The following is a 15,604-nucleotide window of genomic DNA, read 5'->3' as shown; positions in this document are numbered from 1 at the left end:
CTCGTTGTCAATTACGCTCTGCGTATCTATTTCTATATACTTTATACGCATGTTTAGCTTGACAGAGAGAAGTTGACAGAAGGATTTACGTTGAATTTTTCATTGCCTAAAAATGTCTTTAATTTTATAACGATGATGATGGGAACTTTATTCAAATATTTTTTAAAAATAACAATAATGATAAATTTGTTCGATTAGTATGCCAGTAAAACATTTCAAACAGTCATGAAATCCTAGAACATCGAGAAAAAGAGATTTCAGGAAGGTAACTTGATGAATAATGGAATTATTCTTGTAAGAAAACGGTGGTTAACGGAGCGCTAATTTTAGGAATCGGATAGTGACCGGTAGTCACGTGGTCTTAGTTGAATACTTAAGGTTATCAAGAGCACATAACATCAAGACAATTGCCAGAAGTTTAGCGTTAATGCGGCTTTTGAAACTTCGATAATGGAGTTTTCACAAACGCGTCAAATTTTGGCCAACTTAAACAAGGACGTAAAGCACAAAAGTAGCGTTTTTTCTCCCAATGTGACGAATTGTGTTGAGAAAACTTGCCGCGACATGCTGAAGCAACGAAATTGCTCATGTAGTATAAATACAACTGACACTCCAGTCTGCATTCATGGCTTGGATGTAACCATTCCCAGAGTCTTATGGAGTATTTCTGCTGCGATATTGTTTATTTTCTTTTTGGAATTGTTCTTGATCATGTAAGTGTTCATGGTTATGTCAATTTATTAGCAGTATATTCAGAATACGTTATGACCATTGCAATATTTACTCGTGAACATTCGAGTTTCTAATATAAATTTATATTCGCTAGCAGGTCATTGTGTGTGACTATACGGTTTTTGTTGTATATATTGTTATTATAGGGTTATCTTTGCACTATGGAGCCGTCATTCCAGGCTGGCTGTCCAATGTTGGGCTTTATGAAAGCGAAACATTCAGATACGATTACTTAGTAAAATATATGTTTACATTGTGCGACTAACGAATCGAATCTGACGTGTCCAATTATAGATGCCGGAAGCCATTGCTGGACAATATTCTTGGAAGGGTAATGTTCACCATGGCCATCGTCAGCAGCGTTGTGTCGGAGTTGTGCACCATGCAATATTTACGCAATAATAGTGATGACATCACTCTATGGTATAACGTTGTGATGACCTTTGTCGCAACGATCTTCATGCTGGTTGGCTTTTGCTACCTGTTTGAAAGAAGATTAAGCGCCAACATTGGCACGCATGACCGTGGCATGGGCTTGGTCGTCTTTGTTATATTGATTATTCTCTTATGCTTTGAGTCCGTTTTAGTTGGGATGATATTCAAACGACTGACTGTTTCCGTTGCATTCCAAATATACCTTATAATCTGGCCCATTCAAAAGATCTTCCAATTTGTTTTCTACCTTATGCTGCGTCGTTGCGTCCCTCGCCCCAACTTCAAAACTGGAGCTATTTATTATTTGAAGTTTCTGTCTTATTTGAATTTCACGTATTGGGTTTCCAGCGTTCCTTTCACTAACATTCGACTTTACGAAGAAGTCGCCAACTCTCTTAGTTTGCAATTGGTGAAAGAGGCGTTTAATGCTATGCTCATTGATTATAGATTACTCTGTGCTTTTCTGTATTTTGAGCACGCCATATCAATTGAGAATAGCGATCTTGCAGAACCCGCCGTGAAGAAGACCAGCAATTTGATTTGCCTCGCCATCGATACAAAGTTACCATTGGTGGCTTGGTGCTTGGTTGTGTTTTTTTTGCGTTTGAGATCGTTAACGGTTTACAGTTTATCAATAAAAACCACCCCTTGCCCGACTTTGTGAAATTATTTCCAATTCTTGTTGATTTCATTGTAGTATGCCTCGTCATAGCCTTAGCAGTAAATGTAAAAAGCAAGCTGATGCATAATCAGAGCGGAAATCTTGTTGTTGTTATGGTAACGTCCATGGGTGTTGCGAGTATCCTGTACTTGTTAACATTCTCCATACTTTCCTTCGTCTCCTTCAAAGACAGTCCAAAATCTTACGTTACATGGTCTGCATTTGTATGTCTGTCAAGAGGCTTCAGTCTTTTCGTTCTTCTTCTTGTTTATTCTGGTGTTTCCATCAACAAGATGAAGATGAAGGAGAATTTACTTTTGAAGAATTACTTCATTGTTGCGGCGCTGTTCAGCGGTTTGATTGCACGGTTTGTCGGTTGTGTCTTGGATGAAAGTATTGGGAAAATGCACGAAATTGCTCATCATCACATGGAATCGAAAGAACTTCGACCGCTTAGCGATCTCTTTGCATTGGGGCCTCTATTTCAGCTCGCTGCAACACTACATATTTGCCTGCATTTTCTGTTGATGCTTGTTCGCTCACACGAGAAACCTTTTCTTGTTGACGAAGACAAGGACGATCGTTCCAGTCATATAAGCCATGACGGAGATTCATCGATTCAAGAGCCTAGTTTTGTTAGATTGAAGGAACCAGTTGAAGAAATACGTGGAAATGATTCAGGAATTACATCGTCCGCTGATCATCTTATTGATGAGAATTATGCTGATGACAAGGCTCCGCTGTTGAAAGACCCTCGCGCAAAACAAAATGGTGTCTAGAAAATTTTGAACACTATTAATTAATTGGATGTTTTGAAAATAGAAATTCGAGTCTATCGATCTATTTTTATTAAATGTGCTCTGTAGGTATGTTGCAGGGTCCCTCCAAAAATTTGCATAAAATAATTCTGGTTGATTTAGTTACACCCTAGTTTGTACATATTCGTTGTAACTTGTTCAATGGAAAACATGATTACGTTTTTCTGCCTGTTATTTTACCTTGATTTTACAAAGCTTTAGCGTAATAAATTTATGATGAAAATCAGTGTATGACGGTATTAATAACTTGCTTCGCCTTAAATAATGTAGGCAAACCCTATAAAATCCCACTGGCATAGCAAACTTTTGTCAACAATTGCTTAGGTCACCTTGGGAGTGACGTTATCATTTGTTCTCGTTGCGTAGAATTTTAGCTAATATGATTGACAGTTTAAGAGGATCATTTCCTATATCAGTATGTTTTCGATGATGTTTTCTTTCTGTTGATTTCTTTAGAGAGTCGATATCTATTTTATCATATCTACTTCTAGGTAGAGCATTGAAAATTAGATGTACAAAATTCTTATGAATTACTTTATTGGCTACTACTTCTGTTTTTGAAATATTACATTTTACTGATTTGCAAAGCAAATTTCATCGTCTGTGTAAAGGGTAAGACATTATTACACATAGATAAATCATACACATAAATAAAACATTTTGTCAACTATTCTGACCTGATTGTGGGAATTAAATTCTGTTTAGTGCTTAATATACGATCTCTCAAGATGAGGAGCAATGGGAAATAGTGCTGAAATCACAAAGTGAAGTTGGTGTTTCCATTTCAAATAATGCTGTTGCTTTGGTGACCATCTACTTGTTCAACTATCATATAATATTTTTTTCTTTCAAAAATACTAAACTATCTTCAGATTCTTCAACATTACTATTGACTGGAGAATTATGTTTATTATTAGTGATTATAATTATGATTATTTGTTGTACAATTTTGAAATGCTAATTAAACTATGAATTTAGCCAAACATCTCACGGATTCGTGCTCGTATGAGTTCTTTAACATTTCCTGTTTAATCTAACAATAAAAATAAACAGGAAATTCAACCTTGAAAATGGAAGAGCGGTTTGCAGCAACCACATTTTGAAAGGTGCAAGCATAAATGCACGAGCTGTTAAAAATGTATTTTTATTTCATGGGATGAAAGTTTGGGTCTTGGTTTAATAAGTAGCAAAATTTCTGGAAATATGATGAAAAATGTCCCCCAGGTCGATGTCTAATCTTATGATGTTTTCTATTTTGACTCGAAGCTTGCATCTCAGCTTGCATGACTGATTTCATGCACAATTTTATTCTTTCGTTTACTTTTAAAAACGCTATTTTGATTTAATTACAGTTGGAACATAAGCAATCATCTACGCATGAAAACGTAAACATATGTTCATGCAAGATGTGATGCAAAATTGTCTACTTTTTTCTCATAAACGTATACGTCAGAAATTTTTTTGTGGAAATTGTAAGTTTTAGATAATTATAAACATAATTAAGATTCTGATCATAAATAATTATAAGCGACTAGACATTTACGTTCAAACAACTCAAAAATTCTTCCACTCTCATCGAGTGTCTATTTTTTACTTAAAGTGATGATGTTCTCAACGTATTAAATTAGCTAATTCTACTTATTTGACGCGTGTATAGGATAGGCTGTGCTCGTGATGTACAAGGTTCATGTTTTCACGAATTAAGCACCTAAGCATTATTCCTATAGCGAACATGCACTCAAGTCGTGACACACATTATCTTCTGGAGGAGAGAATAACACCATTTTGCATTCTTTTGTATTTATTTTACATGGTTTCTCTTCCTGAGTTACGTAAGAAATGACAGCAAAAATTTTTGTTGTAATTGATAAGTTTTTTAATCGCCCATGGTTTTAAAAATCTTACTGCAATCTGTTTCATCAAGATAAAATTTCAAAATGTTATGCCTCATGTAATTCATTGTGTAATACGTCACAATGGTAGAGAATGCGGAACGACAAGCAGGAATTCGTTCATCACATTTCAAAGCGTTTTGATGAAACATATTTTCCATATATTTTATCAAACATGATGGAAACGAGATATATGAAATGTTTTCGATCTAAAGTCATCCACGCCTATAAAAGTTATAATAATCTACGCGTGTTTTATCACATAATTGCGCACATGTTCTTATGTCAGTTACGCAACTATTGGTGATTGCAAAATAGTGCTATTAATTCGACTTTTTAAGTGCTACTAAGGCCACTAATGCTAAATATTCCCGATTTGTAGCATTTCAGGAAAGGATGTATTGAATCATACAAATTTATATTGGTTGATGAAAATATTTATATTGAATAATACATTATAAATTAATTGTTACAATGTAGCTATATTTATAGATACAACATATTGATTGACACTATATATAACGGAAGACATACAAATTTATACTGCCATTCATGTTTTAGAACACTATTACGATAAAACTCGATTATTAGTATATGCAGATATTAACATTTTATAATATAAGGGCGCTCCCTTTCCCCCCAAACTTTCTTTCGAACCTTAGTCTTATTAAAGGCTATCACCAATAGAGAGAAGAAAGTTCTCTAGCTCTACACTAAAATTTTATGTTGTAGAACTTTCTAATGGTTACAATTTGATGCTACACCCTGCCATTTACAACTTGTAATACACTTACAAAAAATATACTCATGTTTTTCATCGTTTCACTAACAACAAGTAAGAAAAGTATCCTAAAAGCAGGCTCCTTTCCGTGCTCTCTTCAGGAAAGATCGCAAAGCGACGCGGAAATCTTGCTTATAGTACGAATAAAGTATTGGATTAGTTAGTGGTGGAAGAAACACCAAAAGCTGTAGCATGTGGTTTGTATAGTTGGGATGCGTTTCGAAATATCCGAGAATTTCAAATAAAGAAAAATTCCGAGATACCAAACAAGCCAACACATTATGAATGATCCTAGCATCAGTTCAAATGCCTTCAAAACTCTGCGATTCTGAAAGATGGCTATCTTTAAATGGCCATCGTCTTGCGCTTTGTATGTGTTTGCTGGATTCGGAGTCCATGGATGTAAGATGAGCATTTTCATTGGTTGTTTGATTGGAACTTTGACTTAATCTTGCGTTGAACGAACTGCTAATCTCTTGATAGATGCGCACTTTGGCGTAGAAGATTGCCACCAACGGTGCTAGAAACAACACAACGAAGGAGATAAGAAAGTACAAGAAGTCTTTCTTGTCGATGTCAGGATCTTTGGGGTAGATGAAAGGCAGCCAGAGTAATGGTACCAGTGCGACTATAGTGTACTTCGACCAAATACACCCACTGGCGAAGCAAAGGCTTTTCTTTTCCAACAAGTAAAACGGATAGTGAGAATGCTCAAAAAAGTATACAACACCATTTGAAACTTGAATATCGTTATAAAACCGATAAAAGATAGTTAAGTTGACCTCAAATATCTTAAATATCTCTGAGGCTGTTTTGGTTGCCTAGTTAGTTAATTGGGTGTGCACTTGAATGAAAGATTGTCATATTCTACTGTCCTACTCTTACTTAGCACTTTGTGCGGAGGAAGAGGAAGGGCAATAATATTTCTTCCAATGGCCTGGGGGCGAATAAAAAACGTATATATTGAATAGTGTTCATTGTAATATATATGAAATGAACACTATTATTTGTTCTAACATTAAGTTCACGAATATTTTTTTCGCATAATTATTATTTGGAATTGCTTTTAAATCATATTTTCTATATGACAATCGCGAAAATGGAGGACATTTATCGTTGCAACAGCCGGTGACCTGTTTGAATTATATCGTCGATATCTGCATCTTTTAAAAATATTCTACTGAAAGCATTCGGTCTTTTACATCTTTGCCGACACTTCAATGATCGTGGAGACTGTTCAAAAGTGTGTGAAAAGGGGGTAGGGATGCGGAAAATGGTTCAAGAACATATTCAATATGTATAACACCATACTTTACCCAAATAAATTGCTTGTCCATGGAAAAAACGAGGACTATGACCCCCTTCCCCTTTGCTTTGCGCCTCCTCGCTCCGCTGTCCATGTACTTTAATGTGTGTTAGCATACTCGTATATTTTAATGAATGAAAAGTACACATAAAGAATAAAATAGCATACAATAATATTTTTGCTAATTTTTATCAGCTTTATACATTTCTATAATTAATTGGTTTGATTTTAATGGTGTGGTCTTCTTCACATTGTCTTCTCTTTATAATAGTACCAAGGGTTGTGTCCAATTCTAATTATGATTATTGGTGCCCAACACAAATCTTTAAGTAGAGCCATTAAAAAAAACAGAAACTTCACATTGCTATCAATTTTTACAACACTCCACTATTTAGTTTATTTTTATGCCTCTACTTAAAGATTTATGTTGGGTACTAATATTCACTATCAAAGTTCTTCTTTTATATTGTTTCTTACATATGTAGCAAACAAGTTCGATAGGAATTAACAAACTAACTGTGCTTGCTTTTGGCTTCTTGCAATACTTACTTAAAATTTCCTAATATTCGCAGCTGCATATTTTTGCAATTTTGCATATTTTGCGTTTATTATGGTTTTACCTAAACCTTATAAATATATTTAGACGTTTTCCCCAGTCAAGGGTGACTGAAGGCCAGACATCTCTGAAACATGACTTAAGTGAAAAATCTGAGGTAAAACGTGTGAAGTGCGAGCAGGAAGAGACTTCATGTAGTAATAGTGAATTTGAAAATTCCATGCTTGGTGAATCTCCGGATTCCTCGCAAGGGCAATTGCTTCAAGGAAAAGAAAATATGAAAAGTTTTCAAACATCTCAGCTTGCAAGTAGTTCGGAAGAACCTGAGCAGAAAAAGTCAAATAAAACTATAGAGAAGGGTATTAAGACTACGGATAAGTCAAAACATTTAATGATAAAGTTTAAACTGGACCGATCTAAAAATTCCTGGGTGATTGCTCATCCCGAAATCGAAAAAAGTAAACCTTCTGGATCACGTGCTCCACTTCAGCCTCGATTGTCCCTACATGAACGCCAGAACGCCAGAAAATTTTTTCTCAAACGAAAATTTTGGTGATATGCCTTATATTACTAAGGTATTTTCACTCTCGAGCAATTTCTATGAAGAAAATGTATGTCAGAAAAACATGGCCAAGCACGGAATCTTCCCAGAATGCAACATTCAACAATCAGGTGAAAATTGTTGTAAACCATTTTACCCCGGTAGTATTGATAATTTCAACGAGAAATACGATGGAATTGGGAAAATTGCAAAACACAGTGAAGAAGCACAATCAAAAAGTGATTATCAAATTACTGAAACATGGAGTCATTCAAATCACACAAAACCTTTGATGTTTTATAATAAGCCAAGTAACAGTGTTTCTCAAATGAGTACGAATGTGTTAACATGGGATGGGAACTGGCTTAATAAACAATCAAAACTGCCTGGAATAGATCCAATACTCTACTGGTTCTTCGTTAAATACTATGAATAATCCAGTCACATTACAAGGACTTGCGTATTCTCCGTTATTACTTATTTCTCATAATGTTGCTAAGGAGGGATTGATGGTGAACGGTCAATTAATAAATCAAACTGGATTTTCACATCTTGAGGCGTTGAAGAGCGTTGAAACCGGCAATTTTACAAGCAATGCCTCAGTAAATCCATATTTGTGCAAACCTTTATTGAGTGCTTCAATACTTCATAATATCAAGTTTAAGAAGACCGTGAGCAATGATGAAGATGTAAAAACAAAGTCTTTGAATAGTTTGGACGAAAGTAGATGATAAGTTGAATCCCTTTGAAGAATATGCACTGGGAAAATTTTGTGAACACCTAGTGAGCATATGGAACAACCAAAACTTTTAAAAGCTTCCAAAGTATGTTGTAAAATATCTAACTTTGTCTCCTATACACATATTTATCAACATGCACGTATTTATTAAAGGGGTAGTCTGACCTTAACACAACTTTCGCTCATATGAAAGTATATATTGTTCTTACCTCTCTCGCGAAATCCTAGGTTTCCAATTCAAATTTAACTCGAGAAATACTGCCTTAAATGTGTGTATTTTTCGATCGCCATTGTGTACATGCAAGCGAAGCTGCAGTCCAGCAGCGGTTTTTCGTCGTGACGTCACTGCGCGGTGATCGTTGTCAACATAAGACAAAATATACTAGCAAAAGTAGAAATTACGCATAAGCATATTCATCGTTGCATTTTATTTTCTAAGTTTTTAAATTATTTTGCGCAATGGATACGGATTACTCAAACGATTCCTCTAATAATTATTCTGGAAGCAGTGTTTCAAACTACGAAGAAATGATTAACGATCAAAACATGATTCAACCATATGCTTATGAGCCGATTGAAACAGACTCTAGCGACGAGCCTATGGACGACTCCGACGAAGTTCAGCTGTTGTAACAATAAATGAAGACTCAGCACAATTTGAGGGAATAGATACTCCGGACTGTATTACAGATAATCCTGTTTTTTCGAAATCTTTGTTTAAATTATTGGGTATTACGACTGGCATGGAGTGAGTACAAACAACACTATGGTTCAAGAGCTGAAGAAGGACCTGAACACAAAAGACAAAGACATGTGGCTTACAGGCAACTGGTTCGATGGTGTTGGAATGTATTGGGCAAGGAAATTAGAGTACCACTACCATCTTTTGCTGTTAGCTACATTCGAGCACATTTCCAACCACCAGGTCTAGAAGAGGACTTTGTCTAAGAGGGTTTTAAATTCGCTGATGAATAATGGTAAGGTAAGCTATTATAGCCATATTTATAAGTATCGTTAATGATGAATTATTAATAAATAAAAATATAAATTGGATTTAGTAAATGAACAATAAATACAAATTATAATGGCCAAGCCAAACCAATTCTTTATTTGTGCTATGCAAGGATTTTGGTGTACATAATTAAAAAGTGCCTTTGCTAATGAATTTGCATAGCAAAACAAAAAAATTTTGCTACTTTACTATTAGAGATTCTCTTATTATTAATTATAAATATTGGTATATATAACTATTTTTGGGGACTGTTTACCCATTCTTGATTTGTGTGCTTGTAAAACACTTTCTTTGTTTGGCTTTTCTATAGATGCAATATTTTTGGAATGTTTGCTGGTAAAGAAATCTTGTTATGTACATTTTACATTAAAACAGCAGACATCTTCCATCATACCTTGCACAAAAGAATGTGACTTACTCACCATAATTGGCTTGGCTACCCAATTTTTCTACTTTTGGGAACATGATAAGCACAAGAGGAAGGAGGAAAATACTTTATTAAAAGTGCTTTTAGTATAAAGGTATGCTTGCAAGAACCAAGTTGGCAGTGATAGACCACAATGTAAACACTGGCAGAAAACAAGCACAAGTTCAATGTGGAAAGCAGCAAGGGGAAAAGGGATATAATATCGTGTTCCCAAAAGTGAGAAAATTGGTAGCCAAGCCAATTATGGTGAGTAAGTCATATTCTTTTGTGCAAGGTATGATGGAAGATGTCTGCTGTTTTAATGTAAAATGTACATAACAAGATTTCTTTACCAGCAAACATTCCAAGAAATATTGCATCTATAGAAAAGCCAAACAAAGAAAGTGTTTTACAAGCACACAAATCAAGAATGGGTAAACAGTCCCCAAAAAATAGTTATGTATATACCAATATTTATAATTAATAATAAGAGAATCTCTAATAGTAAAGTAGCAAAATTTTTTGTTTTGCTATGCAAATTCATTAGCAAAGGCACTTTTTAATTATGTACACCAAAATCCTTGCATAGCACAAATAAAGAATTGGTTTGGCTTGGCCATTATAATTTGTATTTATTGTTCATTTACTAAATCCAATTTATATTTTTATTTATTAATAATTCATCATTAACGATACTTATAAATATGGCTATAATAGCTTACCTTACCATTATTCATCAGCGAATTTAAAACCCTCATAGACAAAGTCCTCTTCTAGACCTGGTGGTTGGAAATGTGCTCGAATGTAGCTAACAGCAAAAGATGGTAGTGGTACTCTAATTTCCTTGCCCAATACATTCCAACACCATCGAACCAGTTGCCTGTAAGCCACATGTCTTTGTCTTTTGTGTTCAGGTCCTTCTTCAGCTCTTGAACCATAGTGTTGTTTGTACTCACTCCATGCCAGTCGTAATACCCAATAATTTAAACAAAGATTTCGAAAAACAGGATTATCTGTAATACAGTCCGGAGTATCTATTCCCTCAAATTGTGCTGAGTCTTCATTTATTGTTACAACAGCTGAACTTCGTCGGAGTCGTCCATAGGCTCGTCGCTAGAGTCTGTTTCAATCGGCTCATAAGCATATGGTTGAATCATGTTTTGATCGTTAATCATTTCTTCGTAGTTTGAAACACTGCTTCCAGAATAATTATTAGAGGAATCGTTTGAGTAATCCGTATCCATTGCGCAAAATAATTTAAAAACTTAGAAAATAAAATGCAACGATGAATATGCTTATGCGTAATTTCTACTTTTGCTAGTATATTTTGTCTTATGTTGACAACGATTACCGCGCAGTGACGTCACGACGAAAAACCGCTGTTGGACTGCGGCTTCGCTTGCATGTACACAATGGCGATCGAACAAGAGGCAAAAATACACACATTTAAGGCATTATTTCTCGAGTTAAATTTGAATTGGAAACCTAGGATTTCGTGAGAGAGGTAAGAACAATATACACTTTCATATGAGCGAAAGTTGTGTTAAGGTCAGACTACCCCTTTAAACCATTTTGTTTTGTACATGTGCAAACCAGGGTGCATTCCGTGTAAACACCACGCCGAAGGTTTTAAAATAACTTTTTTTTACGCCGAAATGTTGAAGTTTCACGCCAACCCAATGTAAGCCGAATTAAGAAATAATATAAACTCAAGTATTCATGTTTAGTTTAACCATTACAACAAATGTGAATAATCAATAGTAATAACTAATTTCGCCCTTTACGCCAAGACGATAATTTCTCCACGCCGGAGATCTCTGAATTTTTGTACAAAGAATGTTTTCATGATGTCACAGTGTCACTGTGACGTTATTAGCTAAACGAACAAAGTCTAATATCTCTGTTACGATGTTAACCACTATGTTATGCTGCAAAATAAGTGGAAAAGTACTGACCGGTTTCTATTCATATTATTGATCATATTAAGATTAACCACTTTCAACAAAGATGTACTAACGAAAACTTACTTAGTTACGATAATTTTAATGCCATGACTAAAGGAATGCCACAAAACACATCTGTTTCACTGACAGTAGTCGAGATCAAACACGTCAAGATGTCGTACAATTGTGAGCTTCGCAAGGGATTGAAAACGTCAGCTACGTCTCGTTGTCGATTACGCTCTGCGTATTTATTTCTATATACTTTATACGCATGTTTAGCTTGACAGAGAGAAGTTGACAGCAGGATTTACGTTGAATTTTTCATTGCCTAAAAATGTCTTTAATTTTATAACGATGATGATGGGAACGTTATTCAAATATTTTTTAAAAATAACAATAATGATAAATTTGTTCGATTAGTATGCCAGTAAAACATTTCAAACAGTCATGAAATCCTAGAACATCGAGAAAAAGGGATTTCAGGAAAGTAACTTGATGAATAATGGAATTATTCTTCTAAGAAAACGATCTCTTTTTTCTGTGGTTCAAGGAACGCAATTTTAGGAATCGGATAGTGACCGGTAGTCACGTGGTCTTAGTTGAATACTAGAGGTTATCAAGAGCACATAACCTCAAGACAATTGCCAGAAGTCTAGCGTTAATGCGGCTTTTGAAACTTCGATAATGGAGTTTTCACAAACGCGTCAAATTTTGGCCAACTTAAACAAGGACGTAAAGCACAAAAGTAGCGTTTTTTCTCCCAATGTGACGAATTGTATTGAGAAAACTTGCCGCGACATGCTGAAGCAACGAAATTGCTCATGTGGTATAAATACAACTGACATTCCAGTCTGCATTCATGGCTTGGATGTAACCATTCCCAGAGTCTTATGGATTATTTCTGCTGCGATATTGTTTATTTTCTTTTTGGAATTGTTCTTGATCATGTAAGTGTTCATGGTTATGTCGATTTATTAGCAGTATATTCAGAATACGTTATGACCATTGCAATATTTACTCGTGAAAAGTCGAGTTTCTAATATAAATTTATATTCGCTAGCAGGTCATTGTGTGTGACTATACGGTTTTTGTTGTATATTTTGTTATTTTAAGGTTATCTTTGAACTATAGAGCCGTCATTCCAGGCTGGCTGTCCAATGTTGCGCTTTATGAAAGCGAAACATTCAGATACGATTACTTAGTGAAATATATGTTTACATTGCGCGACTAACGAATCGAATCTGACGTATCCAATTATAGATTCCGGAAGCCAGTGCTGGACAATATTCTTGGAAGGGTAATGTTCACCATGGCCATTGTCAGCAGCGTTGTGACGGAGTTGTGCACCATGCAATATTTACGCGATAATAGCGATGACATCACTATATGGTATAACGTTGTGATGACCTTTGTCACAACGATCTTCATGCTGGTTGGCTTTTGCTACCTGTTTGAAAGAAGATTAAGCGCCAACATTGGCACGCATGACCGTGGCATGGGCTTGGTCGTCTTTGTTACATCGATGACTCTCTCATGCTTAGAGATCGTTATACTTGTGATGATATACAAGCGACCGACTGTTTCCGTTGCATTCCGAATGTACCTTATATTCATGGCCTTTCAAAAGATCGTCCAACTTGTTGTCTACCTTGCGCTGCGTCGTTGTGTTCCTCACGCTGACTTCAAAAATGGAGCTATTTATTATTTGAAGTTTCTGTCTTATTTAAATTTCACGTATTGGGTTTCCAGCGTTCCTTTCACTAACATTCGACTTTACGAAGAAGTTGCCAACTCTCTTAGTTTGCAATTGGTGAAAGAGGTGTTTAATGCTATGCTCATTGATTATAGATTACTCTGTGCTTTTCTGTTTTTTGAGCACGCCATATCAATTGAGGATAGCGATCTTGCAGAACCCCACCGTGAAGAAGACCTGCAATTTGATTTGCCTCGCCATCGATGCAAAGCTACCATTCTTGGCTTGGTGATTGGTTGCGTTTTGTTGGCCCTTGAGATCGTTAACGGTTTACAGTTTTTCAATAAAAACTATCCCTTGCCCGACTTTGTGAATTTATTTCCAATTCTTGTTGATTTCATTGTAGTATGCCTCGCCATAGCCTTAGCAGTAAATGTAAAAAGCAAGCTGATGCATAATCAGAGCGGAAATCTCGTTGTTGTTATGGTAACGTCTATGGGTGTTGCGAGTATCCTGTACTTGTTTACATTCTCCATGCTTTCCTTCGTCTCCTTCAAAGACAGTCCAAAATCTTACGTTACATGGTCTGCATTTGTATGTCTGTCAAGAGGCTTCAGTCTTTTCGTTCTTCTTCTTGTTTATTCTGGTGTTTCCATCAACAAGATGAAGATGAAGGAGAATTTACTTTTGAAGAATTACTTCATTGTTGCGGCGCTGTTCAGCGGTTTGATTGCACGGTTTGTCGGTTGTGTCCTGGATGAAAGTATTGGGAAGATGCACGAAATTGCTCATCATCACATGGAATCGAAAGAACTTCGACCGCTTAACGATCTCTTTGCATTGGGGCCTCTATTTCAGCTCGCTGCAACTCTACATATTTGCCTGCATTTTCTGTTGATGCTCGTTCGCTCACACGAGAAACCTTTTCTTGTTAACGAAGACGAGGACGATCGTTCCAGTCATATAAGCCAAGGCGGAGATTCGTCGATTCAAGGGCCTAGTTCTGTTATATTGAAGGAAACAGTAGAAGAAATACGTAAAAATGATTCAGGAATTACATCGTCCGCTGTTTATCTTAATGATGAGAATCATGCTGATGACAAGGCTTCGCTGTTGAAAGACCCTCGCGCAAAGCAAAATGGTGTCTAGAAAATTTTGAATACTATTAATTAATTGGATGTTTTTGAATGCGAATCTATCGATCTATTTATATTAAATGTACTCTATAGGTATTGTGCAGGGGTCCCTCCAAAAAAAACAGAACCCGCAAAAATAATTATGTATACGTTAAAATGAAATTTGCATGAAATAATTCTGGTTGATTTAGTTACACGCTAGTTTGTACATGCTCGTTGTAACTTGTTCAATGGAAAACATGATTACGTTTTTCTGCCTGTTATTTTACCTTGATTTTACAAAGCTTTAGCGTAATAAATTTATGATGAAAATCAGTGTATGACGGTATTATTAACTTGCTTCGCCTTAAATAATGTAGGCAAACCCTATAAAATCCCACAGGCATAGCAAACTTTTGTCAACAATTGCTTAGCTCACTTTGGGAGTGACGTTATCATTTGTTCTCGTTGCGTAGAATTTTAGCTAATGTGATTGACAGTTTAAGAGGATCATTTCCTATATCAGTTTGTTTTCGATGATGTTTTCTTTCTGTTGATTTCTTTAGAGAGTCGATATCTATTTTATCATATCTACTTCTAGGTAGAGCATTGAAAATTAGATATACAAAATTCTTATGAATTACTTTATTGGCTACTACTTCTGTTTTTGAAATATTACATTTTACTGATTTGCAAAGCAAATTTCATCGTCTGTGTAAAGGGTAAGACATTATTACACATAGATAAATCATACACATAAATAAAACATTTTGTCAATTATTCTGACCTGATTGTGGGAATTAAATTCTGTTTAGTGCTTTGATATACGATCTCTCAAGATGAGGAGAAATGGGAAATAGTGCTGAAATCACAAAGTGAAGTTGGTGTTTCCATTTCAAATAATGCTGTTGCTTTGGTGACCATCTACTTGTCAAAATAAGGTATTATTTGTTTATCATAATATAATATTTTTT

General features: G+C 35.5%; 1 protein-coding gene, 2 long non-coding RNA genes and 1 pseudogene across 3 annotated transcripts; 3 read left to right on the top strand and 1 right to left on the bottom strand.

The window, feature by feature from the left end:
• Positions 1–382: 382 nt before the first annotated feature.
• Positions 383–2,869, top strand: LOC124434961 (annotated as a pseudogene).
• Positions 2,870–3,186: 317 nt separating this feature from the next.
• LOC124434962 lies at positions 3,187–3,629 on the top strand. The gene is made up of 2 exons (XR_006944947.1): positions 3,187–3,258; positions 3,352–3,629. It is a non-coding gene; the product is annotated as an uncharacterized LOC124434962 (long non-coding RNA).
• A 1,330-nt stretch (positions 3,630–4,959) lies between these two features.
• On the bottom strand, positions 4,960–8,761 carry LOC124435356. The gene is made up of 2 exons (XR_006945007.1): positions 8,671–8,761; positions 4,960–5,839 (listed from the first exon to the last, which is right to left on the bottom strand). It is a non-coding gene; the product is annotated as an uncharacterized LOC124435356 (long non-coding RNA).
• Positions 8,762–11,271: 2,510 nt separating this feature from the next.
• Positions 11,272–14,963, top strand: LOC124434440. The gene is made up of 3 exons (XM_046984338.1): positions 11,272–11,383; positions 12,373–12,769; positions 13,083–14,963. Exons 2-3 carry the CDS (start codon positions 12,507–12,509, stop codon positions 14,662–14,664), a joined length of 1,845 nt encoding a protein of 614 aa, XP_046840294.1. The 5' UTR covers positions 11,272–11,383; positions 12,373–12,506; the 3' UTR covers positions 14,665–14,963.
• Positions 14,964–15,604: the final 641 nt, after the last annotated feature.

Source organism: Xenia sp. Carnegie-2017, unplaced genomic scaffold, assembly GCF_021976095.1.
Source record: "Xenia sp. Carnegie-2017 unplaced genomic scaffold, XeniaSp_v1 HiC_scaffold_14, whole genome shotgun sequence".
Taxonomy (NCBI): domain Eukaryota; kingdom Metazoa; phylum Cnidaria; class Anthozoa; order Malacalcyonacea; family Xeniidae; genus Xenia; species Xenia sp. Carnegie-2017.
This window is presented reverse-complemented; position numbering and strand designations above follow the sequence as displayed.

What these genes read in the sequence shown, in the direction of transcription:
- LOC124434440 (XM_046984338.1), top strand. Translation starts at nt 12,507, where the DNA reads ATGGAGTTTTCACAAACGCGTCAAATTTTGGCCAACTTAAACAAGGAC. An exon ending in TTGGAATTGTTCTTGATCAT is followed by an intron (nt 12,770 to 13,082) that starts GTAAGTGTTCAT and finishes ATCCAATTATAG; the next exon opens with ATTCCGGAAGCCAGTGCTGG.